At 50.5% G+C, this 26623-nt stretch overlaps 8 protein-coding genes across 8 annotated transcripts; 6 read left to right on the top strand and 2 right to left on the bottom strand.

The window, feature by feature from the left end:
- Positions 1-296: 296 nt before the first annotated feature.
- ACLA_094650 (M20 family metallo-hydrolase) lies at positions 297-1825 on the top strand (the record flags this gene model as incomplete). The annotated part of the gene is made up of 5 exons (XM_001273190.1): positions 297-451; positions 559-599; positions 709-820; positions 885-1694; positions 1744-1825. Exons 1-5 carry the CDS (start codon positions 300-302, stop codon positions 1823-1825), a joined length of 1197 nt encoding a protein of 398 aa, XP_001273191.1. The 5' UTR covers positions 297-299.
- A 409-nt stretch (positions 1826-2234) lies between these two features.
- ACLA_094640 (putative diaminopropionate ammonia-lyase) lies at positions 2235-3944 on the top strand (the record flags this gene model as incomplete). Its single annotated transcript, XM_001273189.1, has 2 exons — positions 2235-3245; positions 3372-3944. 2 exons carry the CDS (start codon positions 2235-2237, stop codon positions 3942-3944), a joined length of 1584 nt encoding a protein of 527 aa, XP_001273190.1.
- Positions 3945-6876: 2932 nt separating this feature from the next.
- ACLA_094630 (putative potassium/sodium P-type ATPase) lies at positions 6877-10404 on the top strand (the record flags this gene model as incomplete). Its single annotated transcript, XM_001273188.1, has 5 exons — positions 6877-7169; positions 7241-7367; positions 7447-7541; positions 7596-9513; positions 9574-10404. 5 exons carry the CDS (start codon positions 6877-6879, stop codon positions 10402-10404), a joined length of 3264 nt encoding a protein of 1087 aa, XP_001273189.1.
- Positions 10405-10890: 486 nt separating this feature from the next.
- Positions 10891-11730, top strand: ACLA_094620 (putative EF-hand calcium-binding domain protein; the record flags this gene model as incomplete). Its single annotated transcript, XM_001273187.1, has 2 exons — positions 10891-10951; positions 11024-11730. 2 exons carry the CDS (start codon positions 10891-10893, stop codon positions 11728-11730), a joined length of 768 nt encoding a protein of 255 aa, XP_001273188.1.
- A 72-nt stretch (positions 11731-11802) lies between these two features.
- On the bottom strand, positions 11803-12420 carry ACLA_094610 (uncharacterized protein; the record flags this gene model as incomplete). The annotated part of the gene is made up of 2 exons (XM_001273186.1): positions 11803-12359; positions 12411-12420. The coding sequence occupies 2 exons, from the start codon at positions 12418-12420 to the stop codon at positions 11803-11805; spliced, it is 567 nt and encodes a 188-aa protein (XP_001273187.1).
- A 629-nt stretch (positions 12421-13049) lies between these two features.
- ACLA_094600 (type I polyketide synthase) lies at positions 13050-21583 on the top strand (the record flags this gene model as incomplete). The annotated part of the gene is made up of 14 exons (XM_001273185.1): positions 13050-13658; positions 13716-14064; positions 14121-14205; positions 14252-14411; positions 14466-15023; positions 15072-15192; positions 15256-15415; positions 15472-17827; positions 17881-18216; positions 18282-18343; positions 18398-18486; positions 18536-20295; positions 20356-20676; positions 20750-21583. The coding sequence occupies 14 exons, from the start codon at positions 13050-13052 to the stop codon at positions 21581-21583; spliced, it is 7800 nt and encodes a 2599-aa protein (XP_001273186.1).
- A 350-nt stretch (positions 21584-21933) lies between these two features.
- ACLA_094590 (D-mandelate dehydrogenase-like dehydrogenase) lies at positions 21934-23061 on the top strand (the record flags this gene model as incomplete). The annotated part of the gene is made up of 2 exons (XM_001273184.1): positions 21934-22249; positions 22325-23061. The coding sequence occupies 2 exons, from the start codon at positions 21934-21936 to the stop codon at positions 23059-23061; spliced, it is 1053 nt and encodes a 350-aa protein (XP_001273185.1).
- A 482-nt stretch (positions 23062-23543) lies between these two features.
- On the bottom strand, positions 23544-25651 carry ACLA_094580 (ferric reductase family protein; the record flags this gene model as incomplete). Its single annotated transcript, XM_001273183.1, has 6 exons — positions 23544-23935; positions 23985-24146; positions 24210-24609; positions 24672-24857; positions 24914-24975; positions 25027-25651. 6 exons carry the CDS (start codon positions 25649-25651, stop codon positions 23544-23546), a joined length of 1827 nt encoding a protein of 608 aa, XP_001273184.1.
- Positions 25652-26623: the final 972 nt, after the last annotated feature.

Raw genomic sequence — 26623 nt, 5'->3', positions numbered from 1 at the left:
GCCACTTCATTTTGTCACTACAATCCCTGGTTGCGAGGAAAATTCTACGGTTGATGTTCGATCCACTTCCACTTTCACTTGAACATCCAAGATCACGCAAGACAAGGTGGATACGTGATGTTTCCTGTCTCCTCTCTGGAAAATCCCCCCCGCTGTCCGCAGAAGGCGTCCGTCCACATGATTGACCAGGCTGGAAAATTTAACTCGCGTATACAAGATTTTGCCCCCAACACCCTCCATCAAGCATAACAATCAGCGACGTGTGATCCTTCTAATCCAAAACTGAACATCGGACAAAAATGCACGGTTTGAAGCGCGTTCACCGAGTCCTCACCCAACCGTCCCAACAGCTCTCAACATCTGCTCGATCAGGCTTCAAAATCAACGCCAACCGACTATGGCAGACGCTACACGAGACGTGCGAATGGGGAAGTGCGCATCGCTACCGGGAGTAGGTTACTTTCTTATGTCTACAAAGGCAAGTGTTAAATCAGAAACCCGGGAAGCCCACGGACACGGGTATGGCTCGTCTGACACTCGATGATGATGACGCGCGAGTCAGACGATGGCTGGCATCGGAAGTCCAAAAGCTGGGGTGCGTCTTGTCCATGGACCAGATAGGAAATATGTTCGCGCGTAGGGGTGGACGTTCGAAGGGGAACAACCCTATGATCGCGATGGGTAGCTATCTTGATACCTAGCCCTGAGGAGGGCGTTACGACGGCATTCTAGGGGTGATGGCCGGGCTGGAAGTGTTGAGAACGATGAATGAGCATGGATTGGAGACCAATTACGACGTCGGATTGGTGAACTGGACCAAGTAGGGATTGCCTCGCCCAAATCATCTTCACTTGGCACTATCTAATCTATAGATAGTGAAGAAGGTGCCCATTTCCTAAGTCCATGTGCTCGTCGGGCGTGTGGGCTGGTGCTATCCCCCTGGAAAAGGCATGGGATCTACGTGATATCCATGATTCGAGGGTAACAATGCGATCTGAGCTCGAAAGACATGGATTCTTTGGTGATATAGAATGTTCGAACATGGTGTCCCCCCTCGCAGCCCATTTTGAGCTTCACATTGAACAAGGGCCTATTCTTCAAGATCCTGGTCGGTCCACCGGCGTCGTCCAAGGTGCGCAAGGATACAGATGGCTTACTTTCACTATCAAGGGGCGTGATGCTCACACAGGAACGACACCCTTCAGTGCTCGGCGGGACCCCTTGCTTGCAGCCTCTCGAATGATTGCGGCGTCGAACGACATTGCCCGGAAAAATGACGCGTTGGCTTCAACAGACGTATTGAAGATTCCCTCGAACGCATCTAAAAACACTGTAGCCTCCGAGGTGATTTTCACCCGCGATATTCGACACCCGCAGGACAATGTCGTGCATGCAGTACGGGACGAATGTCTACAGACCTTCGATACCATTGCCGCTCAGGATGGAAAAGGAGTCAGAATTGATTGGACATTGGATACTGACTCACCAGCTACCAAGTTCGACCAAGGATGTATCGAATCTATTCGGGCTGCGGCCAACCATCTTGTCGGCAGTAACCAGTGGATGGACATGACTAGCGGCGCTGGCCATGACAGCGTCTATACCAGCCATCACTGCCCAACATCCATGATTTTTGTCCCGTGTCGCGATGGTGTCAGTCATCATCCAACTGAATACTGTACCCCAGAACACTGGTACGCAGTCCCTATGTTTTCACTGATGTTTAATGCTAAGTCGAAACAGTGCATTGGGTGCTCAGACACTCTTGGAGGCGGTTGTCCACTACGACCAGAAGAAGGCCCAGGATGAAGGTGTACGTACTTGACAGAACAACATTTGTGGAGAAAATAACATAGAAAATTGTCGTCTACAATATAATCTTACTTCCGATTCGAGATAAAACTCAGACTAGGCGGACTGTCAAGGTAGTCGAACCTCAGGCTCATGCAGCCAGTGATCAAGTCAACTATTCCCAGTCCGAAGTAGGCTTAGCAGTATCTCTGTACACTATTCAGTTGCGGATTCTATCATCACTTAGCAAATTGACCCTTCATGACCAAGATCTTGACTGTCGTGGTCCAAAAGGTTTCTTCACAGCCAATAATGTTGGTGGAAGGCGCTCACTCCTACTGTTGCGGAAAGGCGCCAATGATCCACCAGAATTCTACCCCTCCATATCTCATCTGTAATGCATCTCTAGTTGATGAAATGCGTGAAGACATATTCTTAAAAAAATGTCTCGCAGGCGAATTCACTACAACCCCAATGCTGCCACTGAGCGCTGCATCCCAACCGACATCCACGGTCTAAGTCAATTCCACCGCTCTCTAGCCAACTATGCTCCCACTCCTCTTGTATCCTTACCTGAGCTTGCAGCCGAGCTAGGTGTCAAGGCAGTGTTTGCCAAAGACGAGAGTAACCGTTTCGGACTGCCATCATTCAAAGTTCTGGGCGCCTCCTGGGGTACTTTCCGTGCTGTGGCATCGCATTTGGGATTGGCACCGACAGCGGCCCTGGACCAAGTTCGACATAGCCTCGAAGAACACCCAATAAAGCTCTTTGCAGCCACCGAAGGAAACCATGGCCGCGCGGTAGCCTTCATGGCCAAGAACCTAGGTGTTACGGCCCGAATTTTTGTTCCTCGCTCGATGGACGAGGGGACGCGGAATCGCATCGTTTCAGAAGGCGCAGATGTGATCATCACCCGAGGAGACTACGACCAGGCAGTCCAAGACGCGTGGAATGTTTCGCAGCAGACTCATGGTGGGTTGCTTATTCAGGATACTGCATTTGAAGGGTACGAGGAGGTTCCGTCGTGGATTGTGGAGGGATACTCGACGATGATGAGTGAAATCGATGAGCAATTAGGCCAGCAGGACCTACAAAGTACAATTACCGTTACCCCTGTCGGTGTGGGCAGTCTAGCACATGCTGTAGTGCGACACTGCAAGTCGCGCAGTCCCCCAAGTGCGGTGGTGACTGTCGAACCGGACAGTGGGCCTTGCCTGATTTCCAGCCTCAATGCAGGCAGGAAGGTGGCGGTCAAGACATCCTCGACAATCATGGACGGAATGAACTGCGGTACAGTGTCTATGACGGCCTGGCCGGACCTACAGCGAGCAGTGGATGCTGCGATCACGGTTTCATCGTATGAGAGTCACTGCGCCGTAGCATATTTGGCATCGCACTCTGTACCCGCTGGACCCTGTGGAGGGGCATCTTTGGCCGCTGTTCGCCAGCTGCGAGTATGCAAACAGGCCAAGTCACTTCTCAAAAGCGATTCAGTGGTAGTCATTCTTAGCACTGAAGGCGCTCGCCCATATGCGATTCCTCGCGATGTGTCAGCCTAAGACGCCGTTGGCTTAACACAGGAGCTGGCCAAGATCAATTCCGCTAATCCTACGCTGTCCGGGGCAGATGGAGCTGGGGAAGGTGAGATTGCCGATTACCTCTCGGCATGGTTTGCGCACCGTGAGATTGAATACCACCGCATCGAGCCGGTGGCAGGCCGCCCGTCCATTGGCGGAGTGTTGCGTGGGAGTGGTGGAGGTCAGTCGTTGATGATTAACGGCCACATCGACACAGTCAGCTTGACCAGTTACGAACATGAGCCATTGTCTGGCCAACTGGGGGAAAAGAACAGCCAAGCCGTGGTATTTGGACGAGGCAGCCTCGACATGAAGGGTGGTCCGGCTGCTGCTCTAGCCGCAGCTGCAGCAATCAAAACCAGTGGCCGTACCTTGCGCGGAGATGCCATTGTGGCTGCTGTTTCGGACGAAGAAAGTGCGTCGCAACGCACCCGCGATGTCATTGCTGCAGGATGGCGCGCGGATGCAGCAGTGGTACCCGAGCCCACCATGGGAGCCATCGCGATTGGCCACCAAGGATTCGTATGGCTAGAAGTGGATGTTCTGGGAGTTGCTGCGCATGGATCCGATCCTTAGTCAGGAGAAGATGCTATTCTTCATGCTGGCTGGTTCCTGCGATCTCTCGAGGAGTATCAAACGACGCTGCCTGTTGATGACACTTTGGGTCAGGCATCGCTTCACTGTGGCCTTATCCACGGAGGTCAGGAACCGTCCTCATACCCCGATCGATGTACCATCACGGTGGAATTCCGAACTGTTCCCGTGCAGTCCAGTGAATCCATTCTTGACGACATGAGAACATTGTTGAGCGAGATTCAGAAACAGAATCCTCGCTTCCGCTTTGCTCCACCTCGGCTAACCGTGTCTCGACCTAGCCAGAAGCTGCCAGAGAGTCATTCTGTGGTACAGAGGACTATATCATGCGCGTCGAGTGTGCTAGGGCTGCGTCCAGAAGTGATCAGTGTCTCGTTCTGGTGCGACGCAGCTCTGCTAAGTGAAGTGGGTGTCCCTGCCATCGTGTATGGTCCCTCGGGAGCAGGATTGCACAGCAAAGAGGAATGGGTCGAGGTGAATAGCCTTCGCAATTTTAAAAGGGTTTTTGAGAGCCTGATTCTTGGCTTTTGTGTCTAGCCTTTCTTCCTCTGGGTGTAACGACTGCGAATATTCACCCTCTGTTGCCCAAATTAAGCATTTATTCCCCGTTACCTTCGTCTCTTCCTCTCTGATCTGTCTATACCACATATGTCTCTTGCCACACAATTGAGATGTTTTGCGCATAGAGGCTACCGCTTTCCTTCAAAATACCACCCAGTCAGACCCCTCGCTGACCATCAAGCTCTGGAGGAGTCAAGATCAGCGGGGAGAAGGGCATTATTCTGCCCGAGAAGATGGCATGACATGGTATGACTTATCCTACATGGACGATGAAATGCCTTCAGTGATGCTGTATTCAAGTAGACACAACCAGGATCATTTTAGCAGCCGGGGTGAGCAACGATTGGGTATGCGACTGCTTATAGACAAGACCTTGTCTGTCCGATACAAATCCGTTTGGAATGGCCCACACAGCCACTTTGAAGGCAAGAAAGAAGGTGCCACTGTACATGACCAGGTAATTTATGTGAGGGTTCATGGTCACCTACTACCCGAATTATAACAACCACATTATTCACTCTTCCCTCCTTTCATTGTAGTGGATAGGCCGTATTGCCTCAAAGGTCCAACCTAGCTGACAAGTCCTCTTGTGAATGTGAAAAGAAAAGTGGCTATTATAAAGGAAGTGTGAAAACAACGCGATCTGCAAACAACCAGAAAGAGTGTATAGAAGACGGTTTTATCGATCTCATCTAGAATTCTCTCTCAATCTACGGGCTGCTTTATACGTTATCCAGATGCATCTGGACATCTGAGAGCAACAAGCAGGTTGCTTGCGGTTCAGAGGGGAAGTAGCCCCTGAGATATTGAGGGATATGTGGCCCTGAAGGTATAAGTCATGGCTGCTTGATAGATGTAAGAACCCTCCTTGGATTGATGAGCCCTATCCGAATATCAAGGGTTCGACCAAGGTGAAGTGAGTGTAGTGGTGAAAACCCATCCAGGCATACATTGCTGCCTGTTATGGTCCGTTAATGAGACATCAAAACAAAAATTCTCTCAATCTCCTACGTCCAAAGGGCTTTAATCCCGTGATGCCGAATAGCAAGGGATAGATGGCTGCTGGCAAGGAAGACAGAGTTGGGCTTCCCAGCATGCAGGACAGAATATGTCTTTTGAAGAAGCAAGCCAGTAAGGGCGAATAACATCTGATTGATATGATAAGAAAGAGAAGTATAGGCAGTTTCCATTATCTTCTGGGTGATTCGAGGGACAAGAATAGAACTGATGGGCGAGGGTTTGGTTGAATCAAAGAGGATGCTCTGAAGAGACTGGAGAGACCCCGTAATGACCCCGAAGGCACGTGCGTTTTTCTGCGTTTGATGCATCGACATCTCTGGAGACTCGAGAGAATGTTGGGGAACAAACAGATAGATAACTAGATAAATCTAAGGAGTCCTGCAAGATAATCGAGGCAAAATCAGGTGAGATCTTGGCCTAGCGACCAGCAACAATCATCCACGTATCTACTGTTGCTGCAAGCTGCATCTTTGAGGCGAGGACAGCTCCAAGAGCCGAGAACATTGGCAAAGTGGCTGTGAGCATCCCTAGAAGGAATGGATTCTCAACGTCTTCGAGAAATCATCTGTGCGCCATGCTGAATTCACTTTCATCAGGGTGATCAGTTATTATTATTATTATTGGTTGAGAGATTGTTTATTGGACGTTCAACCTGTCAAGAAATCGTCGAGTCCAATCCTGGGTGGTGCTCACGTGGTGCAACTCCAACACCGACCAACTTCTCTTCAGTCTTCAGCAGTCTTCAGTCTTCACACCGATCACCACGGAGAGACAAGAGAGTCAGTCATGATTCTCAGCAACAAATGAGTCCGCAGTCCTTGGCCCTGAATAATCACCTCCTTCCTTGGGTCTGGGAACGAATCATAACAGTTCCCCAGTTCTAGTTGGCCTCGGCGAGGCTTCCCCGGATCGTCCATCATCCAATCCAACAGCTAGCCAATCCACCACCCAACCTACCTAGCCTCTAGCGGTCCCAGAACCCAGCCCTCTGACGCTCATCGTCATTGGCACTCGGCAGAACGTGAGCTCTGCATGAAATCGGCCAAGATAATGCTCCAACAGTTTCCAATGATATTCAACGCTGCCGACGATGAAAGGCATGGCAACCCCTCACAGGTCTCCGGTTGACGCCATCTCGCTCTTCCAACCACCAACTTCAGCCCATCTGCGTGTTGGGTTATATCTCAACGCTTGTCCCCTGCTTTCTGTCACAGCTTCGATCCCATCCGGTCACTGATCATCAGGGACACTCAGCCACCTCTCTCACCCTTCACTTACTTTCAGGAGTGCATCCGTCACCATCCCTTCCTCAGTCAGCACTGATTTCTATTGAATGGGCATTGAAACGTCTCCGCCTGATGTCGAGGAGTCGACAGAACCTCCTATATGTCCTTTAACGGACACGGATAAATCAGTTTCAAACCATCACAAATGTGAAGTAAAGCCTGAGCTCAGCCATGAGAAGCTGGGGTATCCTGCTACTCGAGAAACCTCAACACTCCGATCCGACGGGAACACAATCTCTTCGGCAATCGCTTCTCTACAAAAGGATGACGGGGGTACAGCGAACAGTGCCCACACTATTACTCCTGAAGAGGTTGCAAGTACTCTGCAAGTTGACGTTCGGTGCGCTTTACATCAAACATACCCAGCCATCTTGCACTGTCACTCACGCTATTTTTGTTTTCTTTTTTTAGAAATGGTCTCTCAAGCGCAGAAGCTGCAGCGCGCCTGCAACGTGATGGGCCCAACAGGGTCCAGGAGATCGAGGGCATATCGACCTGGAAAGTACTGCTGAGGCAAGTGTCAAACAGTTTAACTATTGTACGGAGATCCTATACTGCCACACGCCCAAGCCTAATCAAGCTCTGATGCGGTATATGATTTAACATGCTATATTCAGGTTCTTCTCCTCACCATGGCCATTTCCTTTGGTATTGATGACTACATCGAGGGTGGTGTCATCACAGCTGTGATTGTCTTGAACATTGTTGTAGGGTAAGAAAGCCCCTCCAGGATTATGAGGGCCTCGAGTTGATCTCTCCAACGCAGGTTCGTGCAAGACTATCGAGCGGAAAAGACTATAATGTCCCTGCACCGACTCTCGGCTCCCGTATGCAAAGTGTTTCGAGACAGACGCGTGGTGTCTACACCAGCCGAGTCTGTTGTGACTGGCGATGTTGTGCACCTTGCTGTCGGCGACATTGTCCCTGCCGATATGAGGCTCATCGATGGAACGAATGTCTCAATGGATGAAGCATTGTTGACAGGCGAATCTCTCCCCGTAACAAAAACACCACATATTGTGTTGACGTCTCGCAACATCCCTATCGGAGACAGGACCAACATGGCATATTCTGGATGTAGCTTGACCCAAGGACGAGCCATCGGGATTGTTACTGCCACTGGGATGAGAACCGAGGTTGGCAAGATCGCCAAACTCCTTCAAGAGAAGCCCGAGGACGAGAATCACAGCACGCTCACTCACACTTTCCGTTACGTCAAGTCCACAGCAGAGAGCATTCTCGGATTAGTGGGCACTCCCCTTCAGGTAAAGCTCAGCAAATTCGCCCTTCTGCTTTTCGCTCTCGCAATCCTCTTGGCCATTATAGTCTTTTCTGCCAGCAAGTGGCACATCGAAGGCGAGGTGTTGATTTACGGAATTGCCATAGGAGTGGCAGTCATCCCGGAATCATTGATTGCTGTGCTCACGATTACCATGGCAGTAGGCACAAAAGCAATGGCCAAGGGGAACGTCATTGTACGGAAACTCCAATGCTTGGAAGCCGTTGGAGGTGTCACAAATATATGTTCCGACAAGACAGGAACGCTGACGCAAGGACGGATGATTGCCCGCACAGCCTGGATTCCGGGTGCTGGCACCTTGACAGTCGACGGGACCACTGATCCATATGATCCCACAAGTGGTTCAGTCCGGTTGGCGGGTACTGACTGGGACCCTAGGATCTTCCATTCCAATCTTGCACTCACCACGTTCCTCACAGCCACTGCGTTGTGCAATATGTCGGTCGTGCAAAACGATGTACCATCTAGCTCGCTTGAAGAAGGGCAATCTGGTCAGAGTTGGACTGCTGTCGGTGAGCCTACCGAGATTGCACTCAACGTCCTGGCCTTGCGATTCGGTTATGGAAAGATGCATTTGCTGGAAAAGCGAGGGATGTATCTCCATACTGAATACCCATTCGACTCATCAACCAAGCGGATGACGGTCGTCTACCATAATCCGCGGGACGGTATCAATGAAGTGTATACAAAGGGAGCACCAGAGGCTGTCCTTCCCGGCTTGGCCATCGATGGGGGAGAGAAAGAAGCCATCCAATACGAGGCTGATAGGATGGCCGGACAAGGGCTTCGTGTCCTCTGTGTTGCGTACAAGACAGCAGCTATGGACGAAGAAACCGAATTGGCCCCGCGCAACAGGGCTGAGTCCAATCTTAAGTTTTGTGGTCTTGTTGGACTCTATGACCCCCCTCGGGTTGAGACAGCCGCTGCAGTGCGAACATGTCAAATGGCTGGAATCACAGTCCATATGCTCACGGGTGATCACATCAAAACCGCCACCGCGATCGCTTCTGAGGTGGGCATCCTCGATCCCATGGTCAATGCTCATTCCACTCGTTTGGTTATGGCTGCCGCGGAATTTGATAGGCTCTCCGATGCCGAAATTGACGCAATCGAGCAACTGCCTTTGGTCATTGCTAGATGCAGTCCCACTACCAAAGTCCGAATGGTGGAGGCAATGCACCGTCGGGGTGCATTCTGTGTGATGACCGGTGATGGGGTCAACGACTCACCTGCTTTGAAACGTGCAGATGTCGGCATCGCAATGGGTAAGAACGGTAGCGATGTCGCCAAGGAAGCGGCCGACATGGTCCTAACTGACGATAACTTCTCATCTATCGTCAAGGCAGTGGAAGAAGGAAGGCGACTGTTTGATAACATTCAAAAGGTGAAATCAATCTCCGACTCAGTAGCCACAAGGGACAGAGACTGACACTGTGCTTTCTAGTTTCTCATGCATCTGCTCATTTCAAATATCGCCCAAGTGATCCTACTGCTGATAGCACTGGCTTTCAAGGACAAAGAGGGAAGCTCGATCTTCCCGCTCTCGCCTCTCGAGATTCTCTGGGCTAACCTAGTCACATCTTCGTTCCTGGCTCTGGGCCTTGGGCTGGAAGAAGGGCAACCGGATCTGATGTACCGCCCACCGCATGATTTGAAGGTGGGCGTATTTACTCGTGAACTCATCGTGGATAAGATGATCTATGGCACGTTCATGGGATCTTTATGCCTAGTAGCATTTGTGTGCGTTATCTATGGAGGTGGCACGGGGGTTTCCGACCTCGGAGTCGACTGCAACAATGGCTGGAATGAGACCTGCAATGCCGTCTTCCGAGCACGAGCTACAACATTTGCAACTCTGACATTCCTCCTCCTTGTCACGGCCTGGGAAGTGAAGCATTTCTCCCGATCTCTATTCAATCTTGATCCCGTCAAGTATCCTAGCAAGCTCTCTGTCTTCCAATCTATCTGGAGAAACCGCTTCTTGTTCTGGGCGGTGGTGGCCGGCTTCGTGATCGCATTTCCAGTCATTTATCTACCCGCTGTCAACCGAATTGTTTTCAAACATCAGGGCATAGGCTGGGAATGGGGTGTCGTCTTCGGCTGTGTGGCTGTGTACCTGCTGCTGGTGGAGAGCTGGAAGGCAATCAAGCGGGCATTTGGGATCGGAAGTGGGAAGAATGCCGTGCTCACCATTGAAGATGCTGAGATCAGAGCCGGGTTGACACCGTCCACCCTTCTCTCTCTAAGTGCCAACCCCAGCGTGGAGATCAAGTAGGCTTGGAACTGACTGCAGATGGCGGTCAATTGGAGGTGAAGCTCGCTGATGTTCAACCATTCAGCGGTGCACTGGATTGATTGTTTCGCACTTCAGTATTCAACACCTGGGGTTATTCTGATACACTTTGCTGCTTCAGACGCTCGCTTATTTGATGTCGTGGAAGCCTGAGCCTGGTAGTTTTCAATACGACCACATCGGGGTATATATTTCCGACCCAAGCCATTGAACCTGTAGATTTGTCGGCAGTCGACTTCATCCGTGTATGTGGCACATCTAAAATCTTCTATCGACTCACTAAATCAATGTCGTAACCCTTAGAGATAAGAAGGGGCGAAGCTGCAGGGTTAGTGCATTGATTAGCTGCTTACAGATCTTGCCATCAGCCAAATGTATCTCCTGCCTGGCAGACTTTTTATCCTCCTCCCACCCTTCGCTCTCCAACAACCTAGTACTACGGAACTGCTCAATTCCGTCCAGATCATGATGAGGGTGCTGTGCCTGCATGGTAAAGGCACCAGCGGGGCGATCTTCCACTCCCAAACCTGTGCGTGACATCTCGATACCCCGCCCCCTCCAAACCCAACACAGCTCGCTAACGGCCCTGTAACCTCCGCAGCCTCCTTCCGCTCCCGTCTCGAGGACCTCAACCTCGACTTCGAGTTCATCAATGGCCGCTTCCCCTCTGCACCAGCCCCCGGAATCAATCTCTTCTACCCACCCCCCTACTTCTCCTTCTGGGAAGACGACTCCCCAGATGCCGTCCAGGCCACCTGCGCCTGGCTGACGGACCTTATCGCCCGCCGCGGGCCCTACGATGCTGTCATGGCGTTCTCCCAGGGGACCGCCTTAGCCGCCGCATTGCTCCTCCTGCACCGTGCACACCATCCCAGCGCACCCCCACCCTTTAAAGCAGCCATCTTCATCTGTGGTGGCGCCCCGCTGGCCCTGGTCGAGGGTCTCGGCTTCGACGTTCCTGCCTCCGTGAAAGAGCGGGACCAGTTGTCGCGCACTGCGTTGGCAGCGCAGGCCGATGCAAGTGCCATTTTGGCTAGGGGATCGGCGCGTTGGACGGGGACGGAGACCTGTGAAGCGGTGGAGGAGGGGGAGGGTATTACGTGCCCGTTCCGTGTCGGAATTCCTACGGTGCATGTCTATGGGGCGAAGGATCCGAGGTATGTTGCTGGTCTGCAGTTGGCGGAGCTTTGTCAGCCGGCGATCAGGATGGTTTATGATCATGGGGGTGGGCATGAGATTCCGCGGCTGGGGGTGGTGAGTGAGAAGATTGCGGAGTTGGTGCGCTGGGCGTTGTCGGAGGGAATGTGATGGATTGGATGAGCAAATGACCTTTCTATAGATGTGCTGGGCGGCAGAAATATTTTTCTCTCATGTAATGCATCAGCATCGTTGTGTTTCAATTTCATAGATATCAGACGCAGTCTCAATCGCCCTGCGAATAGCATTGGCGGTTCCCGTTACAGCATGCTTGAGCCCAGATCCAGGGATCTCGTGCCCCCCTGGGTGCTCGTACACCCATTTGATATCTGGCCTACACACCATGCTTGTCTGGTACGCCTCGGCAGCGGAAATCTCCTGCGCACCCCACACATGCACCGTAGGAATCTCAACTATGCCCTCCATCGCTTCCAAGTTGATATCAACCAAATTACCCCGCTGCCATTCCTCATAGTCCACAGGCGGTCGCACAATTGAGAACAATACCGCGAACTTGAACGGAACCTCAATATCATGCCCTTGCATTCGCCGGTGGAAAATATAAATTAGATAGGTCAGGATCATTGTCGCCGCCTGGCTGAATGCAATCACCCCGTCATACGGCCCTTCGGCTCGGAGATAACCCTCGAGATGCTGGTAGGCGGCTTGGCCACTGCGCGGGTCTTTCTCGTCGAAGTACGCGAACACCGGCTCGTTTTCGAGTGCGATCTTCTCAATACCTGCGGCGGGGTTAACCATTGGCATCATGCTTGGGGGAAGAGTGGACGGACCGGGATACATTTTCCACGGGATAGTGCCTTCGACGAAATCGAAGACGTGATTGTCTCCAAGTTCGTACCGGATCGCGGCTAGATGGTCAGGTTTGGGTTCACGACTATGAATATGGGTTGTCTTGTACCTGTCTGCATCTCGAAAATCTGTTGACGCGAGTTAGGATGTCATTCTTCCATCGGAATGAATAGCGGGATGGGGGCGAGCTTACCCGAGAGTTGATACCAGCTCCATGAAGACTGCTTGGTGATGAGAATCCGATGAACCGCTTGTTTGGGATGATCGTTGATAGGACATACCAGAGGATGCGCATTCTGCGTTGACGTTGAATGTTGTTACTAAGCTGATGTCTGAGGGTATTCTCTTGAGAAAAGACGCATCAGCAGCACGACTCCAATTTAACTGTCAACAACAACCACTCCTCATCGTCTTACACGCATACGCTCCATTGAAGAAAACTCTAATCGGGTTCGTTCTCGGTTGAAATAGGAACCATACATCCACCTGATCAGAGTCAGCCTCAATCCCACTCTGAAGATCATCTTTTGATTGTAATATGTTGTAGTGACAGTCCCATTCGAGGGTCATTCCTGATCCCCCCCCGCGCTCTGTTCCCGATTCACTGATAACATTCCATTATGACAGACTCTCCAAGCAATATCCCCCCTCCACTGGCTGTGGTAGGCTTATCTTTCCAATTTCCGGAATATGCAACATCACCAGAAGGCTTCTGGCAAATGCTGCTGGAAGGCAGATGTGTTTCGAGCGAGTTTCCCGCGGACAGAATCAACATAGATGCCCTCTACCACCCCGACCGTAACCGACTCGACAGCATCTCGATGCGTGGTGGACACTTCCTCAAGGAAGACCTCGGTGCTTTTGATGCACCGTTCTTTTCTATGAGCGCCGCCGAGGCAGAGGCCATGGACCCTCAGCAGCGGCTTGTCCTTGAAACGGTTTACCGCGCCCTAGAAAACGCAGGCTTCTCCATGGACAGTGTTGCAGGCTCCAAGGCAAGTGTTTTTGCGGGGTCATTTAGCGATGACTACTTCCTACTCCAAACCAAGGATCCGCTGGATATGCCTAAATACACAGCCGTCAGTACGTCACGGAATATGCTTGCCAATCGGATTAGTTGGTTCTTTGATCTCCTTGGACCGAGTGTTGCAGTCGATACCGCTTGTTCCAGTAGCTTGGTTGCCTTGGACCTGACATGTCAGTCAATATGGTGCGGTGATGCGAACATGGTATGTGCCCTACAATCAACACTGATCCGTCCCGAATAGCCCTAACTATCTAACAAGGGCCTGGCAATCGGTAGCAATGTAATACTTTCCCCGGAAATGACTATGAGTCTGGACAATCTGGGATTATTGTCGCGAGATAGCCATAGCTACAGCTTCGATAGTCGTGCGAATGGATATGCAAGAGGTGAAGGTGTGGGCGTTCTTGTGATCAAGCGGCTTGACGACGCGATTCGTGATGGTGACAATATCAGAGCTGTCATTCGCTCCTCGTCGTCAAACCAAGACGGCAAGACTCCTGGTATCACTCAGCCGAGCAAAGATGCTCAAGTCCGCCTGATCCGAGATACGTACAAGAAGGCTGGTTTAGACATGTCCGTCACACGGTACTTTGAGGCACACGGCACAGGTGATTTAGCCTCGAAAGTGGAAAGTGGAAGAATACACCGTTCTAATAATCTCTAGGAACGCCCATTGGAGACCCCATTGAGACAAGAGCAATTGGGAAGGCATTTCGTCGATATAGATCAGCGAAAGAGCCACTATACGTGTACGTCGCGATACCATGGATCGAGAGGCTATACTGAAATTGCTAGGGGATCCGTCAAGTCGAACATTGGACACCTCGAAGGAGCCAGCGGTGTTGCTGGAGTCATCAAAGCCATTCTAGCACTGGAGAAGGCGATCATTCCTCCCAACAGCTCGAATCTACAATCTCTAGCACCTCAAATCGATGAGGACTTTTTCAATTTGAAGGTATGTCGATTCACTCGCGTCCAACCTATGATACTTCTATTAATCGGTCAATAGATACTGCAGAAAGCTATTCCATGGCCCGATTCCGGTCTACGAAGGGCGTCTGTCAGCTCCTTTGGTTTTGGTGGTTCCAACTGCCACGTCGTTTTAGACGATGCATACAATTCCCTTCGTCTCATGGGAATAAGGAGCGGTCATCATCAGACAGTCGTGGCTCCTCCCACGCATGGAAATATTATCGAAGGCTGCGATTCGAACAATCTCAAAGAAAAATTCCGAGAAATGACGAGTAATAGCCAGCTGCCACTGGATCCCACCGAAGAGGCAGTTGACCACCAGCTTCTTGTCTGGTCGACTGCGGATGAGGGTGGAATCAAACGTCTTGGAAGTTCCTGGGTTGGATACCTCTCTTCAAAAAATGAATTGCCTGACGATCAGCAACCGCAGTATCTGCTCGATTTGGCACATACCCTCAGCCAACGCCGGACCCATCTCACATGGCGGACTTATGCCTTGGGAGACTCATGTCACCAATTTGATAGCCTGCCGGGTCAATTCACACCTGCAATAAAGTCTATCATAGACCCGAAAATCGCTTTTGTATTCACAGGGGTAGGAATAGTCAAGAACGCGGGTATGATTGATACTGACTCTCTGCAGCAAGGAGCTCAATGGCACGCCATGGGCCGCCAGCTATTATACCGCTACTCGAATTTTTCAAAGAATGTTCTAGATTCTGGAGCATATCTGAAGGCCCTAGGGTGCAGCTGGGAGCTCATGGGTAAGTATTGAGCACTTTATAAAATACCGACGTGCGTCTGCATATTAATTGAATGTTACACAGACGAGCTAGAAAAACCCGCATCTGCTTCAAATGTCAATGACCCCGCCTATGGCCAGCCTCTATCAACTGCTCTTCAACTTGCACTAGTCGATTTGCTGGATAGCTGGGGTATTGTTCCAGCTGTAGTGGTGGGTCATTCGTCCGGGGAGATTGCTGCTGCGTAAGTTGAGACCGAGCACTGCAGCGTGGAAAATCTTTCTCACAGAAGGTTTCTAGATACTGCGCTGGAGGTCTTTCAAAACAATCTGCTCTCAAAATTTCATACTACAGGGGCCTCTTAGCAGGAAAGCTAGGTAAGCTCGGCACCATGAAAGGGTCGATGCTTGCGGTGGGATTATCAAACGAAGAAACCCAGCAGTATCTCGGGATGGTGAGGATGCACTTCAAAACTCTGAGGTTGGCTGCGGCATGCATCAATAGTCCGAAAAGCGTCACAGTCTCCGGAGACGAAGATCAGATTGACGAGCTGCATGACCTGCTGGGGCAGAATCAGATCTTCTCCCGCAAGTTAGCTGTGAACGTTGCTTATCACTCATTCCAAATGCAAGAGATAGCAAGTGACTATCGGAAAGCCATAGGATATTTGGAAAAGCGGCCTGAAAGGAGCACGGCTCCGGTTCTGATGTCCTCGGTCACCGGCGACTGGGTGTCCCCTGATGAGTTGGCGGATGCAGAATATTGGGTAAAGAATCTGGTCTCGCCAGTCTTGTTCTCTGATGCTGTCACACGCATCTGCTCCTTTTCAGGGCCTGCAGCCAGGAAGATTGATAATAGTCATCGATTTGCAGTAAGCATCAATCATCTTCTGGAAATCGGACCGCACTCAGCACTGCAAGGCCCGTGCCGCGATATATTGCAAAGTATCAAAAAGCAGGACGAGATCGTATATCTTGCTCTGCTGGTGCGCAACAAATCCGCTCTCATCACGACTCTGAACTGCGCAGGCCGTCTGCATTGCTACGGCTACCCAATCAACCTATCGTTGGTGAACATGATCGCGGCCGACAAGAACAATACAAGGGCTGTTCTGGGTGACCCCCCTCAGTATCCGTTCAATCATTCATTGACGTACTGGCACGAGAGTCGAAAAAGTAAAGGATACCGCTACAGAAAGCATGGACGACTAGATCTCCTCGGCACTCCTGATCCAGACTGTAACCCCATGGAAGCTAGTTGGCGAAACATCATCAGAACTTCTGAGATGCCTTGGGTGCAAGATCACAAGATCAACAATGCCATTCTCTACCCAGCTGCGGGCATGTTAGTCATGGCCGTGGAGGCAATCAAGCAGCTGGCTGATCCAAATAGATTAATCGCGGGTTTCGACCTCAAAGATGCGGTCTTTTCTTCCGCACTGCATATACCTACGCATATGCAAGGCATTGAAACCACCATCCACATGAAGCGGATCAAGGAAGCGAGATCGGATAGTACCGGCTGGTATGAGTTCCGAATTTGCTCATACGACAACAATATTTGGATTGAAAACTCCCTAGGCTCTATTCAAGCTGTATATGAGACCAGCGAGGCGGGTCTGGACACCAAGGGCCAGGTTGAGCGCAACTGGCAGGAAAGTTTGATCGGGTCCTATCAAGACGCAATACAGACATGCACAAAGACAATCGATCCAGACGACTTCTACAAGAATCTCTTTGCCTGTGGCTATCACTACGGTCCGGCTTTTAAGGCCATCGCCGCTTTAAAAGCCAACGAGGCGTTCCAAGGGGAGTTTGTCTCGGATATCCGAACATATTGCTGGGCAGATGAAGTGGGTTCAGCGGTGGTGCAACCGCATACCATTCATCCAACCACACTTGATGCTATCATTCACATGATGGCTGCTATTGTCACAGAAATGGGACAGAGGCATTTTTTAGCGGTCCCCACGCGAGTTGATCAAGTCTGGATTTCGAATAATGGTTCTCTCAGCCACCCGACAGCAGATTCCATCAAGGCGCATGTGACATCCCATAGGTCAGCTGTGGGCGACGCTCGGTATTCTATGACCGCAGTAGACCGCGATTTGACCCGGGTACTTCTGACTATCAATGGACTTAGAGTCACGATGCTTACGAACTCGGATCCAGTTGCGGATGACCAAGGGGTCGCCGACCTATGCCATCACGTAGAATGGAAACCCGATTTAGATCTTCTGAGCGATGAAGAGCGCCGACTATTTTTCGAGGACGGCCAGCAAAACGACGAAGAACCAGTCCAATACTTTATTGAAATGGACTTCCTCGTCACAGCCTACATCAATCGAGTCCTTGCATCTCTTGGAGAGATTAAATGTCAAGGTCCACCTCATATGACGAAGTACCTTGAGTGGATGGTGGCCCAGCGAGATGCATTACAATCAGGCCAGTCTCCCTTCAGCTCTGAGACTTGGAGGAAACGAATGAGCGATCAATGCTTTATCGACAAAGTGCACAAAGCCATAGAGGGCACGAATAAGCGTGGTCTACTCGTGAGCACTGTTTGTAAAAACCTCCTCGAATTTCTCAATGGGGAGGTGGATCCAGTCGCACGCCTCTTTGATGCAAATTTGTTGGATGATACGTACTATGAAATGGTATCGATCACGGAACGCCTACATATTGAATATCACTAACACGACTCTTGCAGGTTCATTCTCTTCCAAGAATCGGCCAGTTTGCGCGGTATCTTGACGCATTAGCCCACAAGAACCCACGTATGCAGATCATTGAGGTAGGCGCTGGGAGTGGCGCCATGACCAAACTTTGTACTGAGATCTTGTCTACCAACGGCGAGAAAAAACCCACTGTGCCTCGCTATGCGCAATGGGATTTCACTGATATTTCCGGATCGTTCTTTCCCAAGGCGCAAGAAGTGTTTGCGGCTCAAGGCCAGCGTATGAAGTTCAAAACTCTAGATATCGAGAAGGATCCAGGAGCGGAAGGCTTTGATTATGGGGCGTATGATATCGTGGTTGCATTCCTTGTAAGTCCTCAGAGCTTCAGCTTCAAGACCTGTGAACGACTAAGCAATGCAATCTTTTGACACAGGTTTTGCACGCTACCCAAGATCTGTCCACCAGTCTAAGAAACGTTCGCAAACTGCTCAAAACGTAGGAGTGCAACCTACTCAACTGTTCAAGAATATTGGCTAATATATGAAACAGGGGCGGAAAGCTTGTGTTAGTTGAGATAACCACACCAGGTGCCATTCGGACAACGTTTGTCTTCGGTTTGTTTAACGGCTGGTGGCAAGGTGGGCGCCCAGTCTTCCTGCCAATAGAGCTACCGTCTGACTATTTTAGGGAATGAGCCCTATCGCCGGAAAAATCCCTGTGTTGACACGGCCAAATGGGGGCAACATCTGAAGGAAACGGGCTTTTCCGGCTGTGATCTTGTGCTGAATGATTATAGCGATGAGAGATGCCAGGAGGCCAGCTTGATCGTGTCGACTGCTGTGGAGAACCACGCGCCAATGTTACAGCAAAAACATATCAATATCATTGTTGACTCTACCAATTCTGTCCAGGGAAAATTGGCAGAAGAACTAGAAGCCCAGCTCACAGGTGCTGGGATGGTCAAGTTGACGCGGAGGGGGTTGGAAGATATGAAGAGCCGAGAATCCTCCGATGTTCTGGATATTGCATTATTGGAAAGCGTCAACCCTTATCTCTACGACATGGATGAACGGCATTTCCAGCATGTCCAATCGTTCCTGATGTCCACGAGGGATGTACTCTGGGTGAATGGTGGAGGTGGCGACCAGCCATGTCCCAAGTATAGACTTGTGGATGGACTATTCCGAGTACTCAGAGAGGAGAACCACAAAACGAGACTCACGATTCTATCTCTGGAGCGAAGGTCGGCCTTGAGCCATCAGGCGAAGCAGATTGTCAGAATAATACAAGCTGCTCTATCCACCAGGGCGACTATTGATACAGACTACACCGAGGTGGATGGGATGTTGCACATTGGTCGTTTAGTCCTCGCCACCCACATCAACGAAGAAGTTTCAACCAAAAAGCTGCTGAAGCAGAAGACTTTACGAGCCTTCGGCGCTGGAACACCGCTGAAACTTGAAGTCGGCTCGCCCGGTCTGTTGAATACTATTCACTTCGTCGAGGACACTTCATTGCGAGGGCCGCTGAAGCCCACACAATTTGAGGTGCAAGTCAAAAGTGTCGGTCTCAATTTTCGTGACGTACTAATTGCCCTTGGTCGGCTGGATAGTGAGGCACTAGGAGCGGAATTTGCAGGGCAAGTGACCAAGGTCGGTTCTTCCTGCCACAGATTTAAACCAGGTGATAAAGTTCTTGCCTGCTATCCCAGTCGACACGCGAGCTTTGTCCGTCTGGACCAAGATATGACCGTCATCAAGATCCCAGATGATGAAATATCCTTCTCTCAAGCTGCGGCTCTTCCAGTCGCTTATGCTACAGCATGGATTGCATTGACGCAGATTGCGAGGCTTCAGCCAGGGGAAACTATCCTGATTCATTCTGGTGCCGGAGGAACAGGACAAGCAGCTATTCAAGTCTCCCAACTTCTCGGTGCCCGCGTTTTTACGACGGTATCGAGCGAATTCAAAAAGAAACTCCTCGTTGAGAAATTCCAAATTCCGGGGGAACAGATATTTTCAAGCAGGAATACCCTTTTTGCTAAAGCTGTCAAACAACTCACGGGAACTAAAGGCGTGGATGTTGTTTTTAATTCATTGTCATCGGAAGGGCTAATCGCATCTTGGGAGTCAATTGCACCATATGGTCGATTCATTGAAATTGGGAAGAACGATATACTGTCTAATTCGAAACTTCCAATGCTCTGTTTCGAACAAAATGTGACTTTTGCTGCTGTTGACTTAGCTGCAATGACAATGGATCGACCGCAAGTCGTGACAGCGGCCCTGGAGAGCGTCATGGCACTGATAAGAGAGAAGAAGCTTTCTTTACCTCATCCACTTCAGGTTTATGGCATCTCAAACATTGAACTCGCATTTAGACAAATGCAAAGTGGGAAAAACTCTGGCAAGGCTGTCCTGGAGATGAGGGGAACTGACCAAGTTACGGTAAGTCACACCATAATCCGCAACTTCTCCGTCTTCTGCATCGTACCTAATCCAACGCAGGCCGTCTTGGACACTAAGCCGACATATGTCTTTGACTGCGATGCTTCATACGTCATTGCAGGAGGCCTTGGTGGGTTGGGACGAAGCATGGCGCGATGGTTTGTTGATAGGGGAGCTCGAAACTTGATCCTGCTATCCCGCTTTGGTCCCAAGACTCCGCCTGCCCATGAACTAGTCGCAGAGCTCAGAGCGAAAGGTGCCACAATTGCTACTCCCGCGTGCGATATCACGAATCGGACGCGTCTAGAGGCTGTCCTTGCCGAGCATCGCGTTTTCATGCCTCCAATCAAAGGTTGTGTCCAGGCATCCATGGTCGTTAGTGTAAGTTCCATACCAAACTCATTCAAGAGACAGCTCGAGTACCCTTGTCTGGAAGTACTGACATTATTATCAGGATGCGCATTTTGAGGGCATTTCATTCGAATCCTGGAGAGGTTCCACCACCCCCAAAGCTCAAGGATCGTGGAATTTACACGAGCTTCTTCCAAAAGGCATGCAGTTTTTCATACTGTTGTCATCCATTGCTGGGATTTATGGGGGTCGTGGAGCATCTGGATATGCTGCGGGCAACACCTTCGAAGATGGTTTAGCACTATACCGGATTTCGATTGGAGAGAAGGCCGTATCATTAGATCTGGGGATGTTCCTGTCCCTCGGCGTTTTGAAGGACAACCCCGCGCTGCGAGAGAAGATGCTAGCAAGCTCTGTCTTCAAGGAGATCACCGAAGCAGATCTACACGCATTGCTGGAAATTTACTGCAATCCCGACTTGGACAAATCCTCCATGCTGAGAGCGCAGACCGTCGTTGGAATGACACCCAAGATACGAGAAAAGGGTCTGACCACCACCGAATGGATCAAAAAGCCATTTTATCAGCAGATGACTTTGGCCAACGGTCTTGGTGCTGGCCCTCTGGCAAATTCGGAGGGTACCAATTTTGCAGCTCTTTTTGCGAACGCCGGGTCTCTGGGTGAGATCACGGCAGTGGTAATGAAAGAGTTGAGAATAAAGCTATCCAAGATGCTGTCACTGCCGCTAGCCGAGATTGATGTCGATAAACCCATTCATCAATATGGTGTGGATTCCCTTGCAGCAGTAGAATTACGGAACTGGTTCTCGAGAGAGCTCCGCGCGGACGTGGCTATTTTTGATATCCTGGGAGGGGCCAATATTGGATCCGCCGTGGGTATTGCGGTTCGAAAGAGTGAGTATCAGAAGGCAGAATGAGCGGGTTGATCAGAACTCCATATCCAGTGGTCTGGTGGAGTACCAGGTATTGTGGAATCAAACTCCACGGTGACAAGGAGAAAGAGTTCAGAATTCATTGGACCGACGTGCATGCACTCGAGAGTACTCGATGATCAGAAGTGATTCAAAAAAAATATGCCATCGGTCTCTGGCAGCTAAAAGCGAGACTTGTAGATTCACCCGTAGAGTTCGGATTCCTGCAGCATCGGCTATCGGTCTTTGACAAGCGGCAATTGATCAGAGACCAAGTACACGGCACGATACTTTATATAAGTATATAAGGTCTCAAGAACCGACAATGAAGCCTAAAACGGGCAATCTAAGTCAAAATGGCAGCCAAATTCCGAGTTCTTCACCTAGGCGACGACATAAAGTACAATCACGATGTATACCAACGTTTTGCGTCCGAGTTCGACATCATCCAGCCTACCGCCGCCGAGCGCGAGCGGGGTGAATTCATGCGCGCACTGAAAGATGGTCGTTGGGGTAATTTCCATGCCATATTCCGTCCGTTCTGGAACACAGGGGGCGAGATGGGACGATGGGACGCAGAATTGATACCGCTTCTCCCGGCATCAGTTCGGATCATGGCCTCCGCAGGCGCAGGCTACGACTGGGCTGATGTAGATGTCTTCGCCCAGCATGGTGAGCTCAGTATCTCTTATCCTGCATGAATTTAAATTTCCAACCCACCAACTAACGCCGAGCGTGCTCAACAAGGAATTGTATACTGCAACGGCGCCGCCGCGTCTTCGGAATCCGTCGCCGACATGGCCCTTTTCCTTATCCTCGCTGTCTTCCGCAACCTTGCCTGGTCGCACCAGGCAGCACACTCACTGAGCCCACAACGGTTCCTCGATGCACACCAGAACTCGCCGCTAACAGCGCTGAACCCACGTGGCCGCACCCTGGGCATCATAGGCCTAGGCCAGATCGGATACACAATCGCCAAGAAGGCACACGCTGCCTTCGGTATGAAAATTGCGTACAACGATCTTTTCCGCAAGAGTCCAGAGCTCGAGCGGGCTGTGGACGCACAGTTCGTGGCGGACCTGGACGACCTGCTTGGCCAGGCGGACTGCGTGATTGTCGCGACGCCGTTTGCGGGAAAGACGCTGGTGGATGCGGAGCGGCTGCGACGGTTCAAGCGCGGGGCGCGGTTTATTAATATTGCGCGCGGATCATTGGTGGATGAAGAGGCGCTGCTTCAGGCACTTGACAACGGCCAAATCTTGGCCGCGGGGCTGGATGTCCATGCCTCTGAGCCTTATGTGCATCCGCGTCTGGCGACGCATAGCAGAGTGATGATGATGTCGCATAACGCGGGAGGTACGGTGGACACGCATGTGGGATTTGAACGCTTGGCGATGGAGAATATTGAGGGTTTTCTGCTCAGGGGAAAGGCGTTGACGCCGGTGAACCTGCACTTGACTAAACCGCCCAAGAGCGTGCTGTGATGACATTGGATGGGTCATTATTGATGTAATAGTAAGAAGTACTTCATATGAAAGACTACAGTATGCAGTAAATCATGACAACGCCCAGGCACCAACCATCTAGCTGTCCCAAGTTCTTGATGAAAACTGGATGTATTGATGAAGGTTGGGCGATGCAAGTTGATGAAATTGTCTTCGTCCTCCGTCAATCCACCCGCCACACGTGAGCGATTACCAAAACCGGCAATCACGGTCCTCCCAAGTGTTCTCTACGAATCCTTGCCTGAGTCCGTCGTTTCGATGTTTCACGAGTCATCTGCGATATAATATCTTTAGCTTCAATTAATTGCAGTTTTACAATGAAAGACTAGTGAAAGCTAGGATACTTCAGTGTATTGACTACGAAGATCGCCATCAAGTCCGTAATATATTTTCTACGCAGAAATTGATTCTCTAACTAAAGCACATTGCTCAACACAGAACCTAAGGAGGTGCATATTCTATCAGGAAAATGTATCTTCATAAAGGTCAACCGTACGCCCTTCTTGTCGCTCCCGAACAGCCTTTCGCACATCGTCGCCCAGACTACCAGGGCCGCAAATGCTGACGGCCATGGCACCCACTTGCTGCGCCATCTGAAGGTCTAGAACCTCCGGAAACAACGGCTTCCCATAGCGGATATTGACAGGCACGCTGGACGCCGGTGCTTTGGCCCAGAGACTCTCGTCGGACAGGTAGTCATCCGTAGTAAATGCTTTCGATGTGACGTAGACTTGGATGGATAGTGAGAAATCGGGAGACTGGGTGTACGGGTTATGCTTCTGCTCCTTTTGGGCCTGGACGGCTGGGTGGCTGAGAATCGATGCCATCCAGGGTTGGATCCAGTCCATGTGTTCTGGCTCAGATCAGCTTATGCTCCTGTGTGACAACTGCAGGGATCTTACCGATATGCCGTACAACCCATACCAGCGTGACTTTGCGAACTGCGATTGAGCGGCTCGAAAAGCCGTCAATGAACTCATGTAGATAGGAGAGTGGATGGGTAATTCCTATACCCCCAGCAATCAATAATACCGTTCCATAAGATGCGAGCGAGTGAAGGCCTCCTGCAACCAGTATGTGAGCATATAACAACTTGCGAGCGTCGGTATTGACTGTCTCTAACATACCAAATGGTCCTTCTGCCAGCGCGGTTGTCTTGAACCGTCCTTCCTCGGAGCCGTGGACTTTTCGTAGGAGCTTGTTCGTAAACCCGTCTCGCCGTTTGATCAAGAAAGACATGGTTGTCTGCTGCGGCCCTCCAAGCAGGACATTAAAAGAATCACTGGAGTCACGCTTCTCGCCAGAGATCGTCCGATCTGACGATGTCCACGCGACCGAAAAGGGGTGGGAAGTCCATAGCCCCAGCGATGGGATGTACATGTACATATACTGTCCCGCTTTGAATTTCCAGGGACGTGACACAGAAACCTCGACGCGAGCGACATCTCCAGGTAGAAGCTCTACTGTAGCTGTGGTGCGTTGCTTGCCGCAATTCCTCCATATGATACTTCCAAACCTCGCAAGTCTCTGCGAAGGAGTGTGAGCATGAGAAAAACTTCATTGTGTAGTGCGGGACGACTGAGACTCACATCTAGACCCCAGAGAATCAAGGTCGCAAGTAGGACTCGCTGCTGTGCCAGTCCTTGTAGATGGTACCACAAGCCAACGAATGCCATGATTGCCAGGAAGATATGGAAGTGGAGAAAGGCTTCGTAAAACGCATGTCGTAGAGGGGATATTGACTGAAAGAAGATCGTGACAAACGCGATGAGAGCCTATTATAGGGAGATATTAGAAAAATCGGAGGAAACTCGTCAGGCGATTTACTAACGACCATCCCGTATATATAGAAGGGCTGATGCCAAAGTTCATTCGTAATCTCGGCCATAGTGACTGTGTATCTCTTAGTCAAAGTGATCAGTTGGTTTCTGCATATGTACTCACCCTGCTTGGCCTGTGCTCCGACAACACATCCCATATGAATGATTGCACCAGCAACCATGATCCGCCCGACCCAGCGGTGCAGGAGATTAAAAGTATCAAAAGGGATTCCCAGAAGTGGTATAAGAGGGTTATTTCGGCCAGCTGTCAAGACCAGCGCTGGCGAGTTCATCACTGCCAAATGCCCAGCTGCGTATTTGAGTTGATACATCTTCTCTTGGTATTCGGTCCACCAGTCGACGAGGCCGACGAGGAAGATGATATTAACTGCGATATATCCGAGTAATAAGATAGCCTCCAGTCGTAATGGAATTGTCCCCATGTGAATCCTATTCGCAAGCCTGAATTCGCGACTATGTCGGGTTGAGAACAACGGCGCATAGAGGACATGTTTCTTCATCCAGGCGAAGGGGGTTTTGATCTGTGAGTATCTGCTTTGGTCCTCTGTCTGCAGGATATCGCGTAGTCGCCGACTGTGCCTGAACCTTATGTCCATGCGCACAAGGAATAGAACAAGAAATGCTCCGCTTATGACAAACAACGGTGTTGCCAGCGCAGGATTCATGGGGCGATGGGGGTAGCCGAGATGAGAGTGGTCTACCCCCGGTCCTCCAAGTTCTACTCCCATCTCTGCAAGAAAAGACAAACATCCAAATTCCAGTTGGACCACAGGTAGAGATAGAGTATGAGAGTGTCACAACTTGGACGCTGCACATGTGCTTCTGACCTGACAACAAAGCCCTGAGTAGCAAAGACTTCTTGCACGAAGGACAACACTCAAATAGTGGACTCCAAACATCAGGTCGAGTTTATTAAAGATAAACTATTGAAGAGCATGACGTAGAGGGATTTCTATAGTAATCTACACCCGCTGATGCCGTCATCCATCAAGCGGTAAGTCATCGTGAAGTATGTAGCACTTGAACAGTCAAGCCCAAGCTACGGGAACAATAATGACAGACAGGTTTGAGATCCATGAGAAACAAGCTAGTGCAACCCGGAAGAATGTGGGGGAAATATCCTTATTCATCTGAATTGTGCTATGGAATGCGCGAGACTCGACCCGTGGAGCGCATCTAGATCGCCAAGGACTTGTCATTGTTAGGCTTCTGGCGAACCAGGAGGCGTGAATGCATCTCTTCTGAGTAGACCCTTAGAGATATATCCGAGGGAAAGGGAATTGACAAGCTGTCTGAAACAAAGTCGCAGATGCTGAGAGCCATCTTGTATCTGCGATGGAACGGTAGTTCCGGAAGCGGAAGACCATCAAATTCCGCTAGCACCGACACTATAAGTGTTCCTGCTAGGCGGGATTCTGAGCAGAAAGTTAAAGGACTGGCTGCATTGTTTAGACGACCACGCCCTTGTCCAGTTGGAGGAGGTGAGCCCATGACGCATCATATGTCTGCTGGTGCACGCCTGTCACAAGATGCCATTCGAGTCATAAGCCTCTACCAATCAAATGCCAAGCTGTTAAGTATGTAGCTTGCCTGCTCCCTGACCACGAGGAGAATTTATCAACCCAAACTTCCAACCTTGTACTGGACGTCAAGCATTTCTGCCGGCACCGCTTGACAAACCGACATCTGAATCATCCCCA

The sequence above is a fragment of the Aspergillus clavatus genome, genomic scaffold (assembly GCF_000002715.2).
Source record: "Aspergillus clavatus NRRL 1 1099423829798 genomic scaffold, whole genome shotgun sequence".
Classification (NCBI taxonomy): Eukaryota; Fungi; Ascomycota; class Eurotiomycetes; order Eurotiales; family Aspergillaceae; genus Aspergillus; species Aspergillus clavatus.
This window is presented reverse-complemented; position numbering and strand designations above follow the sequence as displayed.